The 15259-nt window shown below is 44.0% G+C and overlaps 3 protein-coding genes across 6 annotated transcripts in view; 2 read left to right on the top strand and 1 right to left on the bottom strand.

The window, feature by feature from the left end:
* The first annotated feature begins 7344 nt into the window (after window positions 1-7344).
* Window positions 7345-8791, top strand: LOC128149391 (lysophosphatidic acid receptor 1-like). Its single transcript, XM_052804544.1, is given in 2 exon segments — window positions 7345-8606; window positions 8609-8791. Coding segments are annotated over 2 exon segments (996 nt in total). The 5' UTR covers window positions 7345-7681; the 3' UTR covers window positions 8680-8791.
* A 1833-nt stretch (window positions 8792-10624) lies between these two features.
* ZNHIT3 (zinc finger HIT-type containing 3) lies at window positions 10625-12034 on the top strand. Of its 2 annotated transcripts, XM_052803189.1 has the most exons (5): window positions 10626-10757; window positions 10869-10900; window positions 10994-11098; window positions 11193-11273; window positions 11516-12034. In XM_052803189.1, the coding sequence occupies exons 1-5, from the start codon at window positions 10678-10680 to the stop codon at window positions 11704-11706; spliced, it is 489 nt and encodes a 162-aa protein (XP_052659149.1). In that variant the 5' UTR covers window positions 10626-10677; the 3' UTR covers window positions 11707-12034. The 2 variants fall into 2 exon arrangements, with proteins under 2 accessions (XP_052659150.1, XP_052659149.1); XM_052803190.1 differs by lacking the exon at window positions 11193-11273 and having other exon boundaries at window positions 10625-10757.
* A 52-nt stretch (window positions 12035-12086) lies between these two features.
* Window positions 12087-15259, bottom strand: part of MYO19 (myosin XIX) — a 28595-nt gene continuing 25422 nt past the window's right edge. The window contains exons 22-25 of one of the 3 annotated variants that reach the window (XM_052803185.1): window positions 14817-14946; window positions 14545-14630; window positions 13875-14183; window positions 12087-12915 (exon numbers count right to left, since the gene is read on the bottom strand). In XM_052803185.1, the coding sequence (XP_052659145.1) occupies window positions 12787-12915; window positions 13875-14183; window positions 14545-14630; window positions 14817-14946 (654 nt within the window). In that variant the 3' untranslated portion in view covers window positions 12087-12786. Of the gene's footprint in view, window positions 12916-13874; window positions 14184-14544; window positions 14631-14816; window positions 14947-15259 lie in introns of those variants that run through there. The other 2 variants (XR_008237420.1, XR_008237421.1) reach the window with 2 other exon arrangements.

The following is a 15259-nucleotide window of genomic DNA, read 5'->3' as shown; positions in this document are numbered from 1 at the left end:
CCAATGAAACAAACAAAAACCCAACTCCCTCACACCCCCTCCATACCTACCCGGCAACCCTCCAAGCAGCTGCTCAGGATTGGGGTAGATTTGTGAGACTGGAAAATGAGACTTCTGTGTGCAGTAACAGGAAATGTTTATTAGGTGGCATACCAACACCTTACTTATATATGCTTTTGCACTTAGTGAATTAACTGAGAACATACCTTTTTTTATTATTATTATTTGTTTGGTTGGGGGTGTGTGTGTCCTTTTTTTTGTTTGTTTTTAAATAATACTTTTTCTTAACTTTCCTGCCACTGGTACTAGAGTATAATATATACAGATTTTTTTTTGAAAAATTTTTTTCCTGTCCCCTTTGCTTTCCTATCTGAATGTTTTAATTCCATGTGTCTGGTCAGTGGCAATTCAGGCTTTATGTTCAACAAACAAAGGTGTGTACAGAAAAGTAGCACTACTACTTTTTGCTCAATAGTCTCTATTATAGACACATTTTCATCTTTTCATTTGGGGTTGGATTTTGATGCAGCTGAGGAAAACAAAAGAGGGAGTGCAACTTCTTCTTCCCCTTCCCCAAATGCCTCTCTATCCATGGGGTGCAACCCACATGCTGGGTTGGGTGCAAGAAGAGCAGGATGCTTGACCTAGTACTCCTCTGTGAAGGGCTGGACAGAGTGAAGCGGCATTATGCTGGCTGCACTGAGCAAGCCTAGCCATCCAGCAAGGGCTGAATTAAAAAAAGGAGCCAAGAAAGTGCTTCTTGCCTTTACCAAGAGCTGCGGGCTCCCAAGTGAAGAGTATGGCCATTCTGCTGTTAGTAGTAGGGTCACACAGGATCAGGACCTTTAATAACAATGGGAAATCTGACAGCTGACTTATGAGCAGGTCTTTTATTCATAAAAAGGATAGCTATAAATAACATTCCAACAATGAAGATTTGCTGGGTAGTGTTTTTCCATTCTGGATTAGGTAGATTAAAGTACGAACAGACGATGATTTGCCTAGCACATGGTGCTAAGACAAATAGTTACTGCAGCGACAAGAACAATAAGGGAATTTGTTGCATTTTTTAACTTCCTCGTTTGGCAGTCTCGGTGGAGCTATCTAAGCAAGGTGCATGCTGAGCACGTAGAGAGAAATGGGGGTGTGAACGTGGTGGTGTCAAGTGGTGTCAGCCTTCAAGGGCATCTACAAGACGTTTTACTCTTGGGTGTTTTTCTTTTCTGGGGATGGTCTTCAGTGGGGGAGCTGAACCAAAGCTCTGTGATGATTTTTTCTGCTCTATTTGTGTTTAGTTCTCTGAAAGCTAAGAGTCTGCTAGAAACCCTCTGTTTAGGACTGAAAAACCTGAAGGTTAGAAAATTTGATCTTGAAATTCAGGATTCTTGGTTTTGTTGGGGGTTTTTTTCCTTTTCTTTTTTTTCCTTTTCTTTTGTTTCCTTTTCTTTTTTTTTCCTTTTGTAAAGCCTGTTGTTATTAAAGTGGCAATAAATTGCACTGCAGTCATGTTAACTAAGTCTTTATTTGTGCTAGAAAGTGAAGGCAGACTCAAAGACATTCCCTTTCCTTATGAAGTCTGTAATCTAAATAAACGGGGCAGACATGACGTGATCTTCATTTTTCTTCTAAAAAAACTTACCTGACAGTCGCTTGGTTATCAGTTCTCGATGGCATCTTTCCACCTAGGGATATTTTTGACAGGAATTGCACCGTGGGTGGGTTTTACATAAAGGCCTTTGAACATTGAACCTAAATACATATGAGGATCTTGATCAGGGAAGATAAGAGACAAAGTTATGCAGGGAGGGTATTGCAGATCACTGAACTCAAGGCTAGTTTTTTCTGGCATAATGATTGCAGTTGTGTCCATAGCTACAGGATAGGTAAGAACAGGAGGGAATATCAAAAACAGTGAAAACTGCACGTATTTTGTGGCCTGGAGAGCCACAGCAGCAAAGATTTTGGAGGTGTTCCCCCCAGGTGGGTTTCTGGAATGTGTGAGACCTGACATTAGCCTGCTGCTACCAAAGGGGCTTCACGGAAAGTTTGGAGGGGCTGACACGACTGCTAACAAAGCTTGCGTGTGTCTGAGCCAAACAATCCTACCATGTGCTGACGGAGGAAGTCCAGAGCTGTTCCTAACCTTCCAGCTCAACGGCCGCAGTCCCCCCGTGTCCCAGCAGCGCAGGCGGGAGGGGATGAGAGCAGGCTGGGTCTGACTCCGCGGCACAAATGCATAAGAATCCCACTCAAAGTCAAGGCGGTGGCACAGCTCTTCGTGCTGGGAGGCCAAGTTGCCGCTCTTAGAAGGAAGATCTAAGGCTTGTGAGGGTGAGACTGACTTGAGTCCAAATCCTGTTCGCAGATGAGCTGACCTGGGAGGAATTATCTGTGCAGTGGGAGAGGGAAGCAATTCCAAGAGACTGATGGATTTCATGATTAGTGACTGGGTGATTGGGAAACCTACCCTTCAGAGTGAAAGAACACACCTAGTGCTCTTCATTTAGTTGCGTGTTGTAATTTTCTTCCTTAGAGTTCCCTCACCACTGAACAGGAAATCCGGAATTTTGTAGCTGTTGGTGAATCAGAAACATTAAGTCTTCATCTTTCATGTGAAAATATGGGCTGGCTATTATTCTCCCTGAGTCTGCTCTATTGGGAACATTGTTCTAATACAAGGTCATTTCCATGGAATGGTTAGAAGCATTTGCAATGGCCCTTTATTTGGCCTTCTGCTCAGCTCTGGTGCATTAACTGCTTCCTATCTATTTTCAGCTGTACCTGAGGATTAGACCCTGTATTATGTGGTGTCATCATTAGTAAAGCTGAACTTCTCTCCTTTTCCCAGTATTTATGTAAAGCACTATTCTTTATGTGGATGGATAGTCTTCATCCATCTGGATGAAACACCAGCAGTGTGCAACTCAACATTTCCTGGAATTATGAAGATCTATTCTGAAGGATGTGTGCCTCTAAGCTGTGTATTTAGCTCTGTGTGTTTACAGCCTGTCTAGTTGCTTTGCCTGGTTTTGAAGCACACACATTTCTGACCATTGCTTTATTGTAACAAGAGCCCTCACTGTGCCTCTGTAGTTGTTTAGTTCAGAAGGAAGATGCCCTTTATGTGGACAGTTTCATGTCTAAAGGGATAAGATGCACTCCGGCTTCTTCACGTATAAATTATCGAAGGAAGGCTTCATTTACCATACAACCTTGGTTTCAGGTATTTATCAACATTTGTCTCCCTTTAGACAGCATAATACAAGTTCCTCAAAGGTGCAAATAACAGTTCTGGCATCTCAGAGAAATGTTCCGTCTCCGCGTAGACGGGGAGAGGGCCTGGTTTGTGGGGGTGTTCTTGCAACAAGCTGTCCTGCCATTATTTTCTGGCTTGTAGGTAACATAATGCTAAACAGCGGTCGGAGACTTTCAAGCCTGATGATTGTCTTCACTTTATGTTCATGGTAAGGGCCACGAAAGCATAGCTGGGACATCAGATAACTCAAAATCTGTGAGGCAAAGATTCCTCAAAGAGAGTGGGTGGAGGAGAAGCAGAGAGTTTCTGTTTTGAAAACGTCTCAGAAAAATCTTGGAAGGAGATCATACATCCCATTTCTGTCTTCCTCTCCAAAGAGGAAGACTTTAATCTGCATAAATTAAAACATAAATTGGATAAATAGGCTCCTTATTTGTATTACTCCCTTTCCTGAATGTTCCTTATTTGCAGGCTTCATGATGCCCATTGAAAGACTGAGCAGATGGATATTCTTGTCTCAAGGCTTTGCTGAGGGTCATGGCAAGCAGGAATTAATCTTTCTCAATACTTAGCCAAGCCGCATGTCACTTGCCATTTTTTGGCTTAAGTTGTGTGTTGTCCGCAGCTTGGTAAAGTTACAGGGGCAACTGAGGAGAAAGCTGAACCATTGTTTTTCACAACAAACAAGGTCTGGTCTTTCAAGAATGGGAGTAGGAATTGGATGTGAGTTCAGGGAGAATGTGACAGAAAAGAAACCAGAACAGTAAAATCCCTTACCCTTTCAGTGCCTTGTTTTTCTCGTGTGTATAGTGTATGTACCTGACTTTGAAAGTAACACCAAATCATCTATAGCTTAATTGTGCTATGGAGTTCTTATTTTCACTACATGGATGCAGCTTTTTCTCCTGTAGTTTCAGGCATAACTCAAGTTTCTTGGTGTACTATCAGCATAAAGGACATAGAGAATTGCCGTTGCATCACACTAAGGTAAAAGTGTATGTTGTCCAAGGGTTACTGCACAGAACTAAGACTCTCAGCTCCTGAACTTAATTTCCTGTTTTGAAATCAACTTTGGCATTTCACAGCTGGGGCCTGTTATTCTGAGAGCTGTTGAGCACTTGTGATTCCTGTTGAAGTCTAAGAGCTGCAGGTTATGGGCATTTCTGAAACTGCAAGCTCAGTTGTGTGAAGTTAGATTTTCCACAACAGCCACTTCAAATGAATGGTCATTAAAAATTCGGCCTGAATCTTCTCATGTTTCTTTCTCAGTCTCTTCAACATGTTCAGTGATTATTGTCTTCTCCACAGGCATAAGCATCAGATATTATTGAACTTTGAGATTCTACACAAAAAAAAGCAATTTCTTATGCATGGCAAATATCAAAACAATAGGAATTTGGACATTCTGATAAAGAAATATAAAACCAATTATAGAACTAAAAAGTGTTGTAGAAGGTGAAATCTAGATAAATATCAATCAAAGGCTTGCCAACAGCGGGGTACAGCCAGTGTTTAAAGTGTTAGCCTGAGATACAGGAGATTAGATTCAGTTCCCTCTGTAATGGACTTCTATGTGATCTTAAGCAAATAATGTGATTGTTCTTTTCCCATTTGTAAAATGTAGATAACACTCTTTCCTTGCAGGTGTGTTGTGAGCATACGTACACGAAAGACTGCAAAGTTCCCAGAACGTGGGAGTATAAGGATACCCTTTAATGGAGACTGTTATACGTAGAGATTTGGCTATGTAGTAGCCCTCTGTCTCACACGGTGTTTTCGATTCAAACTACTTTTTACCTGTTTTTGAGAGCTCAGACTTCACTACAGAGGGCTGGAATATACAAATCTGGGGTTTTCTGTATATTGAAGCCCACTAAAAAAGAAGTTTCTGCGATAATATTGTCTCCTTTAATCTAGCAACATTATGCTAATTTTTATGCAATTATATTAGGGAAATAAGATTACAAAGCTTCTGTGAAGAGCTATTTATACTACTTGATATTATCTTTAATTACATTCTGATCTCATATCATTTAGTGTTTCATGCTTGAACAACAAATTTTCAAATTAAAGAAATTTCAAGTAGCATTTTCAGGAATGTCTAGGGCACTTTGGAGTCCAAGTTCACGGATATACTCTTCTTAGTAACTAGGATATTTTTAAAGATGTTTGACTTTGTGGATAGCCTGGTGTTCATCCCAGCCCTCAGCCCCTCAGTTCACAGAGCGATGGAAAACACAGTCAGAAGAGATCCGGAGTGCCTGTGGCTTGGTCTGGTGTCCGCTGCCAGTCCTGACCGATACTCAGCTGGGCTGTACGTTACCCGCTGACATACTTGCTCTTATTAAAAGGACTTGCTGACTTGTGGTGCTGGCACTGACAAGGTGACAGAAACAGTAGAGCCCTTGTTCAGCAGCAACCTCACACCGAAGGTGTGGTTGACAGGTCTGTACGAGGTGGATTATAGGATGCACAAAGAGTGTTTTATCTGTGACACTTTGAGAAGAATATTTTATAGGGTATTAATACATTAGCAGACTTGATTAATCAATTCTCAGCCCTTATTTCTATATAATCATTCTTTGCGCTTCTTTGTGACCATCTGAAATACCTCTTACTTATTTGCATAAAGTATTTCTAATCTATAATAATAATTGTGTACTACTACTAATAATTGCACGCTAACCTGAATACACTGATACACTTCAACTTTAATAGAAAAAAGAAGCGATAGAATTTTCCTTTTTAAGCTCAGCATTTTAGCACAAATTTCTTCTGTTGTAAATTCTGGCAGGGCTATCATACAGTGCACAGATTTACAGTTCTAGAGCTGGAATTGCTGCTATAATGATCAGATGTCAGCACTGAATGTGGAAAGCCCATAAACTTAGCTGAGCTGCTTTGCAATATCATGATATAACACTGTTACTAATGCAAATTAATCCCCTGTTAGGATAATAGTAAAAAAATAAATTAAGTAAGAATAACTTTGTAAGTAATATGGCTTTACCTGGATAATTTTGCTAAAGGAAAGCTGCTCAGTTGCTGATGCCAGGTAGCAGCCAGAGCACATTGGACATTTCTCCTTGTACGTGGGCATTTTGAATAAAACACGGGGTGACACAGAGGCGACCCACACTCAGCATTAGCAAACAAAAGCAGCCACTTCTGCATAGAAAAAAATATCCATGGTGCTGTTCATGTTGATACACTGATGTACTGCTCACCTAAACAGCTCCGCTGTTTAAAATCCCCATGTTCCCACTGTATACTCTATTGTTTGTTCCAGCAGTGCCCTCTGCTGCCTGATAGCATTGAATGTATGTCCAAAGAGCTTTTTTCCCCCAAGTCTCAAGTATTTTAAATGTAGTTCTCAAAAATCATTTACCTTTAAAGAGACAGAGAAAGAAAAGATATAATGATGGTATGTTGGTTTATTAGTGTACAAGTTACACAATAACTTTAAATAAGCAAACACAAAATATCCTGTAACAAAGGTATGAGTATAGATGTCTGTCATTTTCTACCTACATGCTCATCCAATAATTAAGGTAAAAAAAATGGCATTTTCAGAACTCTTTAGGCATCTTAAGTCTCCAATACAATTAATCTGCTAAAGGGTTAAGCCATCATCCTGCATTTCCTTGTTTGAAAATTAAGTTAATTGAACAACTCATTAAATGCATCTCTTTTTTATTTATTTATTTAGCTTGTAAAGCATCAGTACCTCTGATTTACACAAGAGAAAGAAAGGCCGTATGATTTCAGGTGTATTCTGACAACTTCTGAGTACTCCAGAAGTACTCAATCTCGAGCATTTTAGAAGTTTTGTGATGTCACTAGAGCTGATCTGAAATTTGGACTTACACCCTCACTGAACTGGGGTCCAGGTTAGTGACACAAGATTGTTGCTCTTCTTTGAGTTCCATCAGTCACATACTCCCTCCTCCAAAACAAAAAAAATTACTGCTCTCCATTTTCTGACTCTCTAATCTTTATCCATCTAATTTATTTGTGAATTAAAGCTGAAGTCACATTCATTCCATTTTAGAATATCCTTAAAGATTTTTAAACGATGGATGTGATCATTAATCTTCACAATACCTGGCCAGATTTTGCTCTTGATAAAGGTGGCTTTAAGCAGATCATCTGTATAGTAGTAAATATGTTTTCCAGTTTGGGCTATCCTAGCAACTTAAAGGTAATAGGCTATGCCCTGAGTTGGTAACCCAAATATTTAAAAACACGAGTGGTTAAAATTTAATCCGCTGTCGTGGTGATGATGTGGCAACAGAAGCTGTGTGTCAGGATTCATTCTTCGCCTGGAGAACGAGGTGGCAGTAACGCTCGTGTAGTATGGTCTCTTACGGAATATGGGATGAGTAAAGCAGACCTTGTTAATGGTTGAAAGTAGAGGTTTCCACCATGAGTGGATACCCAAACTGCTCTGCTAACCACACTAAAATTTGGAGTCATTATTTAGTACTCGCACTGGGCATCCCTCAGCTGACCATTAACATAGCATCTGTGATCTTCAACTGCACAGTCATCTTCACCAGAATGGCCACAAAGGATCTGCACAAGCCTATCTCTATACTCTTCTGCAATTTGGCTTTTTCTGATCTCTTCACCAGCTTTTCTGGCTTTTGGATTTCAATGCTGTTCATCACCAATCCTGACATTACAATCTTTGGATCCAAGGATATGCTTGCACCTTATGCCTTATATACTATGTCTATTTTATCCACCATCTATAACTTGGTAAGCATTGGAATTGAACGCTATCTGGCTGTGGCTGAAAGCATGAGAACAAGATTCAGGGTTGCTAGAAATCATTCCATAGCTGCAGTCTTAATTAACTGGGTCCTTGCTCTCTTTTTGGGGTGCTTGCCATTGATGGGGTGGAACTGCTTGCGCACGGAAAAAAATCTCTCCATCCTCTACAGTCCGTTTTGTGTCGACTACCTCATCTTCATCGCCATTCCCAATGTTGTGGTGGCTTTTATTATACCTCTGTTCACTTACCTTAGAATCATTATCATCCTGAGGAAAAGAAAGCTGAGAATGAAAGCATGCGGACAAGCCACGGGCACCTACAAATCAGCCGAAATCCAGGTTGCCAGAACCAGTATTTTTATTTGGCTCCTGGCGTTGATCTCCTACGCTCCTTTTTTCGCAGGAGTCATATTCGACGCAACTAACCACCAGTGCCACGCTGATCTCTACCCAGGCGTCTACATCTTTCGAAACTGCACAGCTATGCTGATAACCATGAACTGCTTGGGAAACCCCATCATTTATACCCTGAAACCCAAAACCCTGGGGGCTAAACTCAACCCTCTGAAATGCCTCTCCGCCAGCGTGTCCGAGCCCACACCATTGAGAACATCCAGCCGGGGCTGCCTGTGGTCCAGGGCTGCTGATGGACCTGACCCAGTCAACGTAGTCAGGGGCAGAGCTGAAATAACGCCCCATTCCCGCCCGCTGCCGGCGAGGGGACAGCTCCGGGGTGCGGAAACCAACGCGGGGCGCGGAAACCAGCGCGGGGCAGGGGGGGGGTGCCAGGGCGGGCAGCCGCGGAAGGGTGGCTGGAGCTTCGTGGCTTCTCTCAGCAGCTTTCACGGCCTTCGGTAGCGGGTGAAGTGGGTGCAGCGTTGGGGAGGTCTGTGGCTTTTCCTTGTTGAGGAGGGCCGGGGCGCGCGGCCGCTTTGTCTGGGGTCTGAAGGGAAACGGGAGATAAAAACAACTCCATTAGCCCTGTTTACTTTGCGTTTGGAAACGGGCTTCTGTTGTGCTCGCTTTGCTCCTTTTCGTGTTATCTGTGTGGTTTTGAAGACAGTGAAATGGCTAGAAAATTTTCAGTAGTCTGGGGGGAAAATGTAGTTTTGCTTTCTCATTGACAGTCAGTTTTATCTCTGAATAGTTGGTGAACCTCTTTATTAATGGGGGCACTCAGCACTGTTTTACTGTTGTAATTTTAACTGCTGTACGCAGCTGGATTACATGTTTTTGCGAGGCGTTTGCGACAACACTTTTCATATTTCTGCTTATAAATAGAGGCACACTTGAGTCCGTGGTTTTTGAAATTTGCACTGTGCTAGGAAAAAACTCACTTGAATTTGTCAGTATCAGAATTGCAGTCAAGTCGCCTGTACAAAACAAAACAAAATAAAAATGTCAAGGCCAAGTATGTTGTAAAAGGAAAAGCTCTTACCTCCTGCTGCTCCAAAAAAGAAGTTGGCTACTGAATATGCCAGATCCTAGTAGAGATGAATGCTCATTCTCAGTTACACAGGGATATTGCCTAGAAGAATCTCAATGCTTATATTTCTTACCTCTTGCACAGTTACCAGTCCAGAAGCCTTGATCGAATAGCTCCTGGTGACGGTAGCTCATCTTGCTGGTTTTAAAGTATGCTGAAATACTGCTTAATGGTATGACAGCAGTGTGAGCATCCACACTGTGGTAATGTTCTCCCATTCACGAAACACACACACACACACAGTCCTACCAAAATCAGCCCTTCCAGTCCAGGTTGGAGTTTTCAGGGATTTCTTTCCAGTTTGTTTGCTTTGTTGTCATCGTTTCAGCCTTTCAAAAGGCCTGAGTGAACCAAGAGCAAAGTCCCATTGATCTGTTCCTGAGCGGGTATGAGAAAAGAGCGTGTTTTGCGTGAGAAATGGGTGCACCCACTGGTGAAAGAAACGGGCAAGTGCCATTGCGTTAACAACTCCGATAGTCAGCGGTTTGCGTTTATTGCTGTAAAACCCCTCTTCTGTGCTTCTTTACATTGAAGATCTCTGGGAGAATTGTGTCAGTCTGAATTAACATTCAGACATTTAAGGAAATGGATGGCGCTAAATGAAACATAATTAAAATGAATTATTTAAACGCATAATGTAACTCAGGATAAATCTGGCTCCATTTTTTTCTGCTGAACACTACGGGTTTGCTGTGAGCTCGACCCCCGCCAGCCCCACGGAGCCTTCGGCCAAAAACTGAATGTCTTGTCTCCTACTGACCGTATTTCAACCTAAACTCGAGCTTCAGCCGAACGTCACCACGGGGCAGATGGTAAACATCAACCTGGGGGCGGTTTTATTACCTGTTTTTTATTTTACCCTATGATTTCTGTTCGTAGCGACGTTGGCAAGGGGGGGTAGGTAACCACCAGAATATTTAACGCATCGCTGCCTGTCGCAGCGATTGTCATTTCAAAAGCAAGGTGGCAGCTGGAATCCAGCCACAACCCCCTCAAGAGGAGATTTTTTAATATATGTCTATAAATAAAACATAACGCTGGGGCGGGGCGGGTTGCGCTAGGCCCCTCCCGCCGCTCGGCAATGGACTAGCGAGCCTGGGTGGAGGCGCTCGGCGTTCCGCCGACCGGAAGCGGAGGGAGGGAGGGAGGAAGGAGCGCCATGAGGGCTCCGCGGCCTTGCGGGGTCTGCGGGGCGGCCGGCGCGGCCAAGTACCGCTGTCCGCGCTGCGCCGCCGGCTAGTGAGCGACGGGACGGGACGGGGAACCGGGGCGGAGGTGGGGGGAACCGGGGCGGGCGGCCTCCGGGTGCGGGGCCGCCTCCCGCCCTTACCGTTGTCTCTCGTCCCGCAGCTGCTCCGTGCTCTGCTGCAGGACCCACAAGGGTGAGTGAGCGGCGGGACGGGGACGGGGACGGAGGGAGGGCGGGGGGGTCCGGTCGGACCGCAGCGCTGCTCTAACCCCCGCCGCTCCCGCAGAACGCTGCCTGCCGGAGCCGAAGCGGGAGGAAGAACGGGAGCGGCCGGCGGCGGTCGGACAGCTCTTCCCCGGCGGGTCGCTGAACCGCGGAGGGCAGCAGGCAGGTAGGTGGGTGGGTGGGCGGGCTGTGGAGGGAGCGGGGGGGTGTCCCCGTCGCCCCCTCCCCGGCCCCGGCAGCTCTGCTCTCCACGCCCGCAGGCGGCCCCTGGTCGGTGGAGGACATCCTGACGGAAGATGATGAGCAGGACCGCGTCCCGCTGCAGAAACTCAAGCTTTTAGGTAATCCTGAGAAGTTAGAAGGCGAGGGGGGGGGCCCTCAGCGGAGGCGCAGCTCCCCCCGAGTTCTTCACGGCGATTTATCCCAGTTCTGCGCCTCCTTGCATGGCCTTAAGGGTTTAAATGTCAGACACCTGGCCTTTCGCCATGTCTCTTTGAAAGTTTATTTGCAAAATAAGGGTGGTCTCAACCGCATTTGGAAGAGACGAGTACTGTTAATCTTTTTCTTCTTTTTTCTTTTTAAGGGGAATCGGAAGAACTGAGAGGCTTGCTTCTGAATCCGCATCTCCAGCAGCTACTGCTGACAGTCGATCAAGCAGAAGACAAAAGCTCCCTCATGAAGAAGTACATGCAGGAGCCGTTATTTGTTGAGTTTGCAGACTGCTGTTTGAGAATTGTTGAACCTCCAGAGAAGGAGAACATTCTTCCTGAGTGAGCTACTTGGAGAACGTTTTTCTTTCCTTGACATTTTTTCCCTCTGACAGAAGAGGTTTGACAGCACCCCGTGCTCCTGTGGTGCACCATGCTGTGTGTTTCCCCCAGGTGTGGTCACACCTCGCTCGTGGACGTCAGTGCTCTAATTTTCAATTTAGAGTTGATAAACCGTGACATAGTGTAGGACAGATTTCTAGGTACTAGGAATTAAACTGGATGTTCTGTGGGCTATGCTTTCTGTTGATATGGAAATACTATCAACCATGGGAAACGTTGCTTCCCAATGACAATTAATATTAAACATATTTGCATTTATTTTAATCCCCAAACTGATCTGAAATGTTTTTGTTAACTAAACCTTGTTGCAGATTGCCAGACACCTTTACAAGGTAGTTAGCAGTTTATTTAAAAGTGGCATACACAGAAAAGCCGAACATTTTCAAGACCCATATGAGCAACAAAGAGGCGGTGTAGAGCGCCTCTGACGAGAACCTTGGCCCCTTGGCAGAGGTAACGCTATTGACTGGGGAGTGCTGGAAATGCACGGCAGTTGTGAGAGTACGTATGTTTTGGTCATATAGATACAACGCAAGAGTCCAGTCTCGCTTTTCCCTGAGACATCTGCTGTTGGTGTTAGAGCTGACTGCTGTCACAGTCAGAAGTTGTGTTACATTACTGAACACTCGTGGTCAATCCACGTAGTTGTAGTTGTACTTCCCAACAGAATCCAGCACGCATCAGAAATGTTTGCCTTATTTGCTCTCTCATTACCAGCCTCTTGCTTCTCCCAGGTAGTGTTAGAAGTGTTCGCTTCAAGTATATATTGCTTAAAGCACTTGATCTATTTTAATTATGTTGAGTGTTCTCATAGTACGGATATTTCCTCTATTATGTGCATGTGTGTGGGAGGAGGAGTGCCCCCCCCATGTGTTCTAAATATGAAGTACAGCATACGTACAATGCATCAATATAGAAAGCTCTGAGGTAGCAGCAGATACGGACGTTGAGTAATTTGAAAGCAGCAGCTTGCAGACAGTCCTTCCCTGAAGGAAAAAGTACAGTATATGCAGATGGCCAAAACCTATGTTGGAAGGAGTTTTTTTCTGTCCAATAAAATCTGGTTAAATCCAGTGATGGCATAGGCATCCGTATGGGGGCTGACGTTTGCGTAATGCAGGGGAGACTTCTTACAGTGAAACTTGATAGAGCCCTGCAAGAAAAAGAGGTGGAGAGGTCAGTTCATGTTTTTGCCAGATTTTGAGCTAATTTTGCTAGTCAAACTAAGTAGTGCTTTAGCATATAAGCAACTAGTGAATATGAATAAGGATAGGGGAAGACCTCCAAAGGAGTCCTAGTACAAATGGGTTTGAGAGAAATGATTACTACAAAGAGTACCAATACCGTAATTTGAACTGAAATTAGCTTAATCTCTGAAGATTTGAGTATTTAGTCAGTACTGGGCTTGGTACTGCTTCTTCCTGCTTGTAGTAACTGTGACCTGACAAAGGCTACATTCTTGCACACATAATTTTATGCAACCTTAAAAATTTATCAACAAAAAACCCAAGCAGGGGCACAAGGTGATTTGTAACCGGAGTGCAGTTTCTGAGAGAAGCCAGTGTGGGTTGCAGCTTGTTTGTAGTAAATGGTATCTATGACTATTCTGCATGTGTGCAGGAGATGAAGTACTTGAGGGTTGCTCCCTGCTTTCTGCCCTGACAACCCTCTGTGCGAATTAGTCTGCGGTTGTCTGCACAGTGAAGTTAATACAGAATTACTGGGATAGTAGTACACCCAGTGGGTGCTTTTTCATGTGTTCACCTGTTGTGCAACTTGAATCCCCTAAGCAGAAAAAATACGTAGTACATAATAGCAGAGCCCATGTTAGAATCCTCTGCTCTCCATTTCTGAAGCGGAGCTTTGATTGGTTTGTTCCTGTGACAGAGATTAACAAGAGTTTTCATGCTTAGTTGAAAGTCTCAACTCAGCCCTGTGTCTAGCTTGACCTGTTGATGTCAGAATCATCCTTGTGTATCTAAGCCAGCGGAAAAAGGAAGACTGTAGCCTGAGAGCAGACTTGGCAGTTGCTCTGCTTGATAGCAGAGTTCAGGTTCCTGAACCTGCGGCAGCTTAGCTGTGCTGCTGACTCGAGTGCGTGAGGTTTGTTACCTGTGGGAGGGCTCTAATGGAAGTGATGCCAGAGCCAAAGAAACAGCTTTCCACCTTGTAGCAGTCGCTCTCCTGAAGTACTTTGAGGCATGCCAGCAGGGATAGGTCTCTCCGAAGTCCCGTTACAGTAACAGGTGCGGCAGCCAGGACAAGGCCAAGAGGCCAGAATTGAATTATTGCATGCAGAGGCCAAGTTGTTTCCAAAGAGCAAGGCGGTTTGGCCGAGATCGCCGTAGCTCCAGGAACTGAGAAGAATGCCTTTTCTTCACCCTCATCCAGTTCTGCTGCTGCTAATGCAGCCATTTTTGCCTGACAGAGAGATGCAGAACAATATTCTTGAACAAGATTCTCAAACATCTTGAACAAAGTTCAAAACTGCAAAACTTAAGAGTCTAAAAAAGGGCGTCTTAAAGGATAGGGCACCCTTTGGGACAGGTTCCCATTTTAGGAAGGTAAGGAATGAGTTTATTCTGCAGTCTCTACGCTGCTACCCTGTAGAAGCAGCTGTACAAGACTGGCGTCTGTTTTCAGCTCTTCAGCTTGAGAACAGTTTTCTGGAAAATCGACAGTATTGGTTTTGTACATTTACTTGACAGAGGTAGATTCTTTCTCAAACACTAAAAAGCCTCTGTCACTCAATTTCAATGCTTTCCTGTACCAACGTACTTACTTTCCATTTCCTCCAGCCATGCTTAATAACATTAGCAGCTCTGCGCATCCTTTGGAAGTGATTCTTGGCTAACCAGGAACGAATAGCTGAAGATTTAATTAAAAGAAATCTGAGTACAAAGAATCCCAGAAGCTCTTGCACACAATGTGAGAGATGGCACTTAAGCTTTCTCCATGTTCAATTAATGTAACCACTCCTGCCGCTTTAAACATCCAGTGTAACTGGAAATGTTACTTGTTATACTATGTTCAGTCACGCCCTTGCCAAATTACCTGCTTGGATGACAGTTGCAGACCATCTCTCCTTTGCTAGTTTCTTCTGTTTAAATCTTCTCCAGCAACACTGGATGCAAAATGCTTTCTCATTTAACACCTCTGCTCTTCTAGCTTCAAGTTGCTCCAGCTGCATTGGGGATATGAGCCTGCAGTTAATACTCGGGGACAGAGTTGTGGTCACAACTCCTCCCTCTTCTACAGTCTCTTGGTGTTTGTCAGAAAACCACATGCACAGTTCAGTGTCCTAAGACTGCTGGATTAGGTTTTGGAAGTGAGAGCACTTCATTAGTGCTTATTAGATAACATGTAAAATGAAAATGAGGGGGAAAAGAGTGTTGTGGGGGGAAAAAGTGGACGCTCCCAAAGTCACAGTAGCAGCTGGCTTAAAACTAGCTCCATTGAAGGGGGTTCTTCTGTGGCTGCATCCTCCAGTATGGAAC

The sequence above is a fragment of the Harpia harpyja genome, chromosome 12 (genome assembly GCF_026419915.1).
Source record: "Harpia harpyja isolate bHarHar1 chromosome 12, bHarHar1 primary haplotype, whole genome shotgun sequence".
Classification (NCBI taxonomy): Eukaryota; Metazoa; Chordata; class Aves; order Accipitriformes; family Accipitridae; genus Harpia; species Harpia harpyja.
Note: the sequence above shows the minus strand (reverse complement) of the source record. Positions and strands in the feature narration are given on the sequence as shown.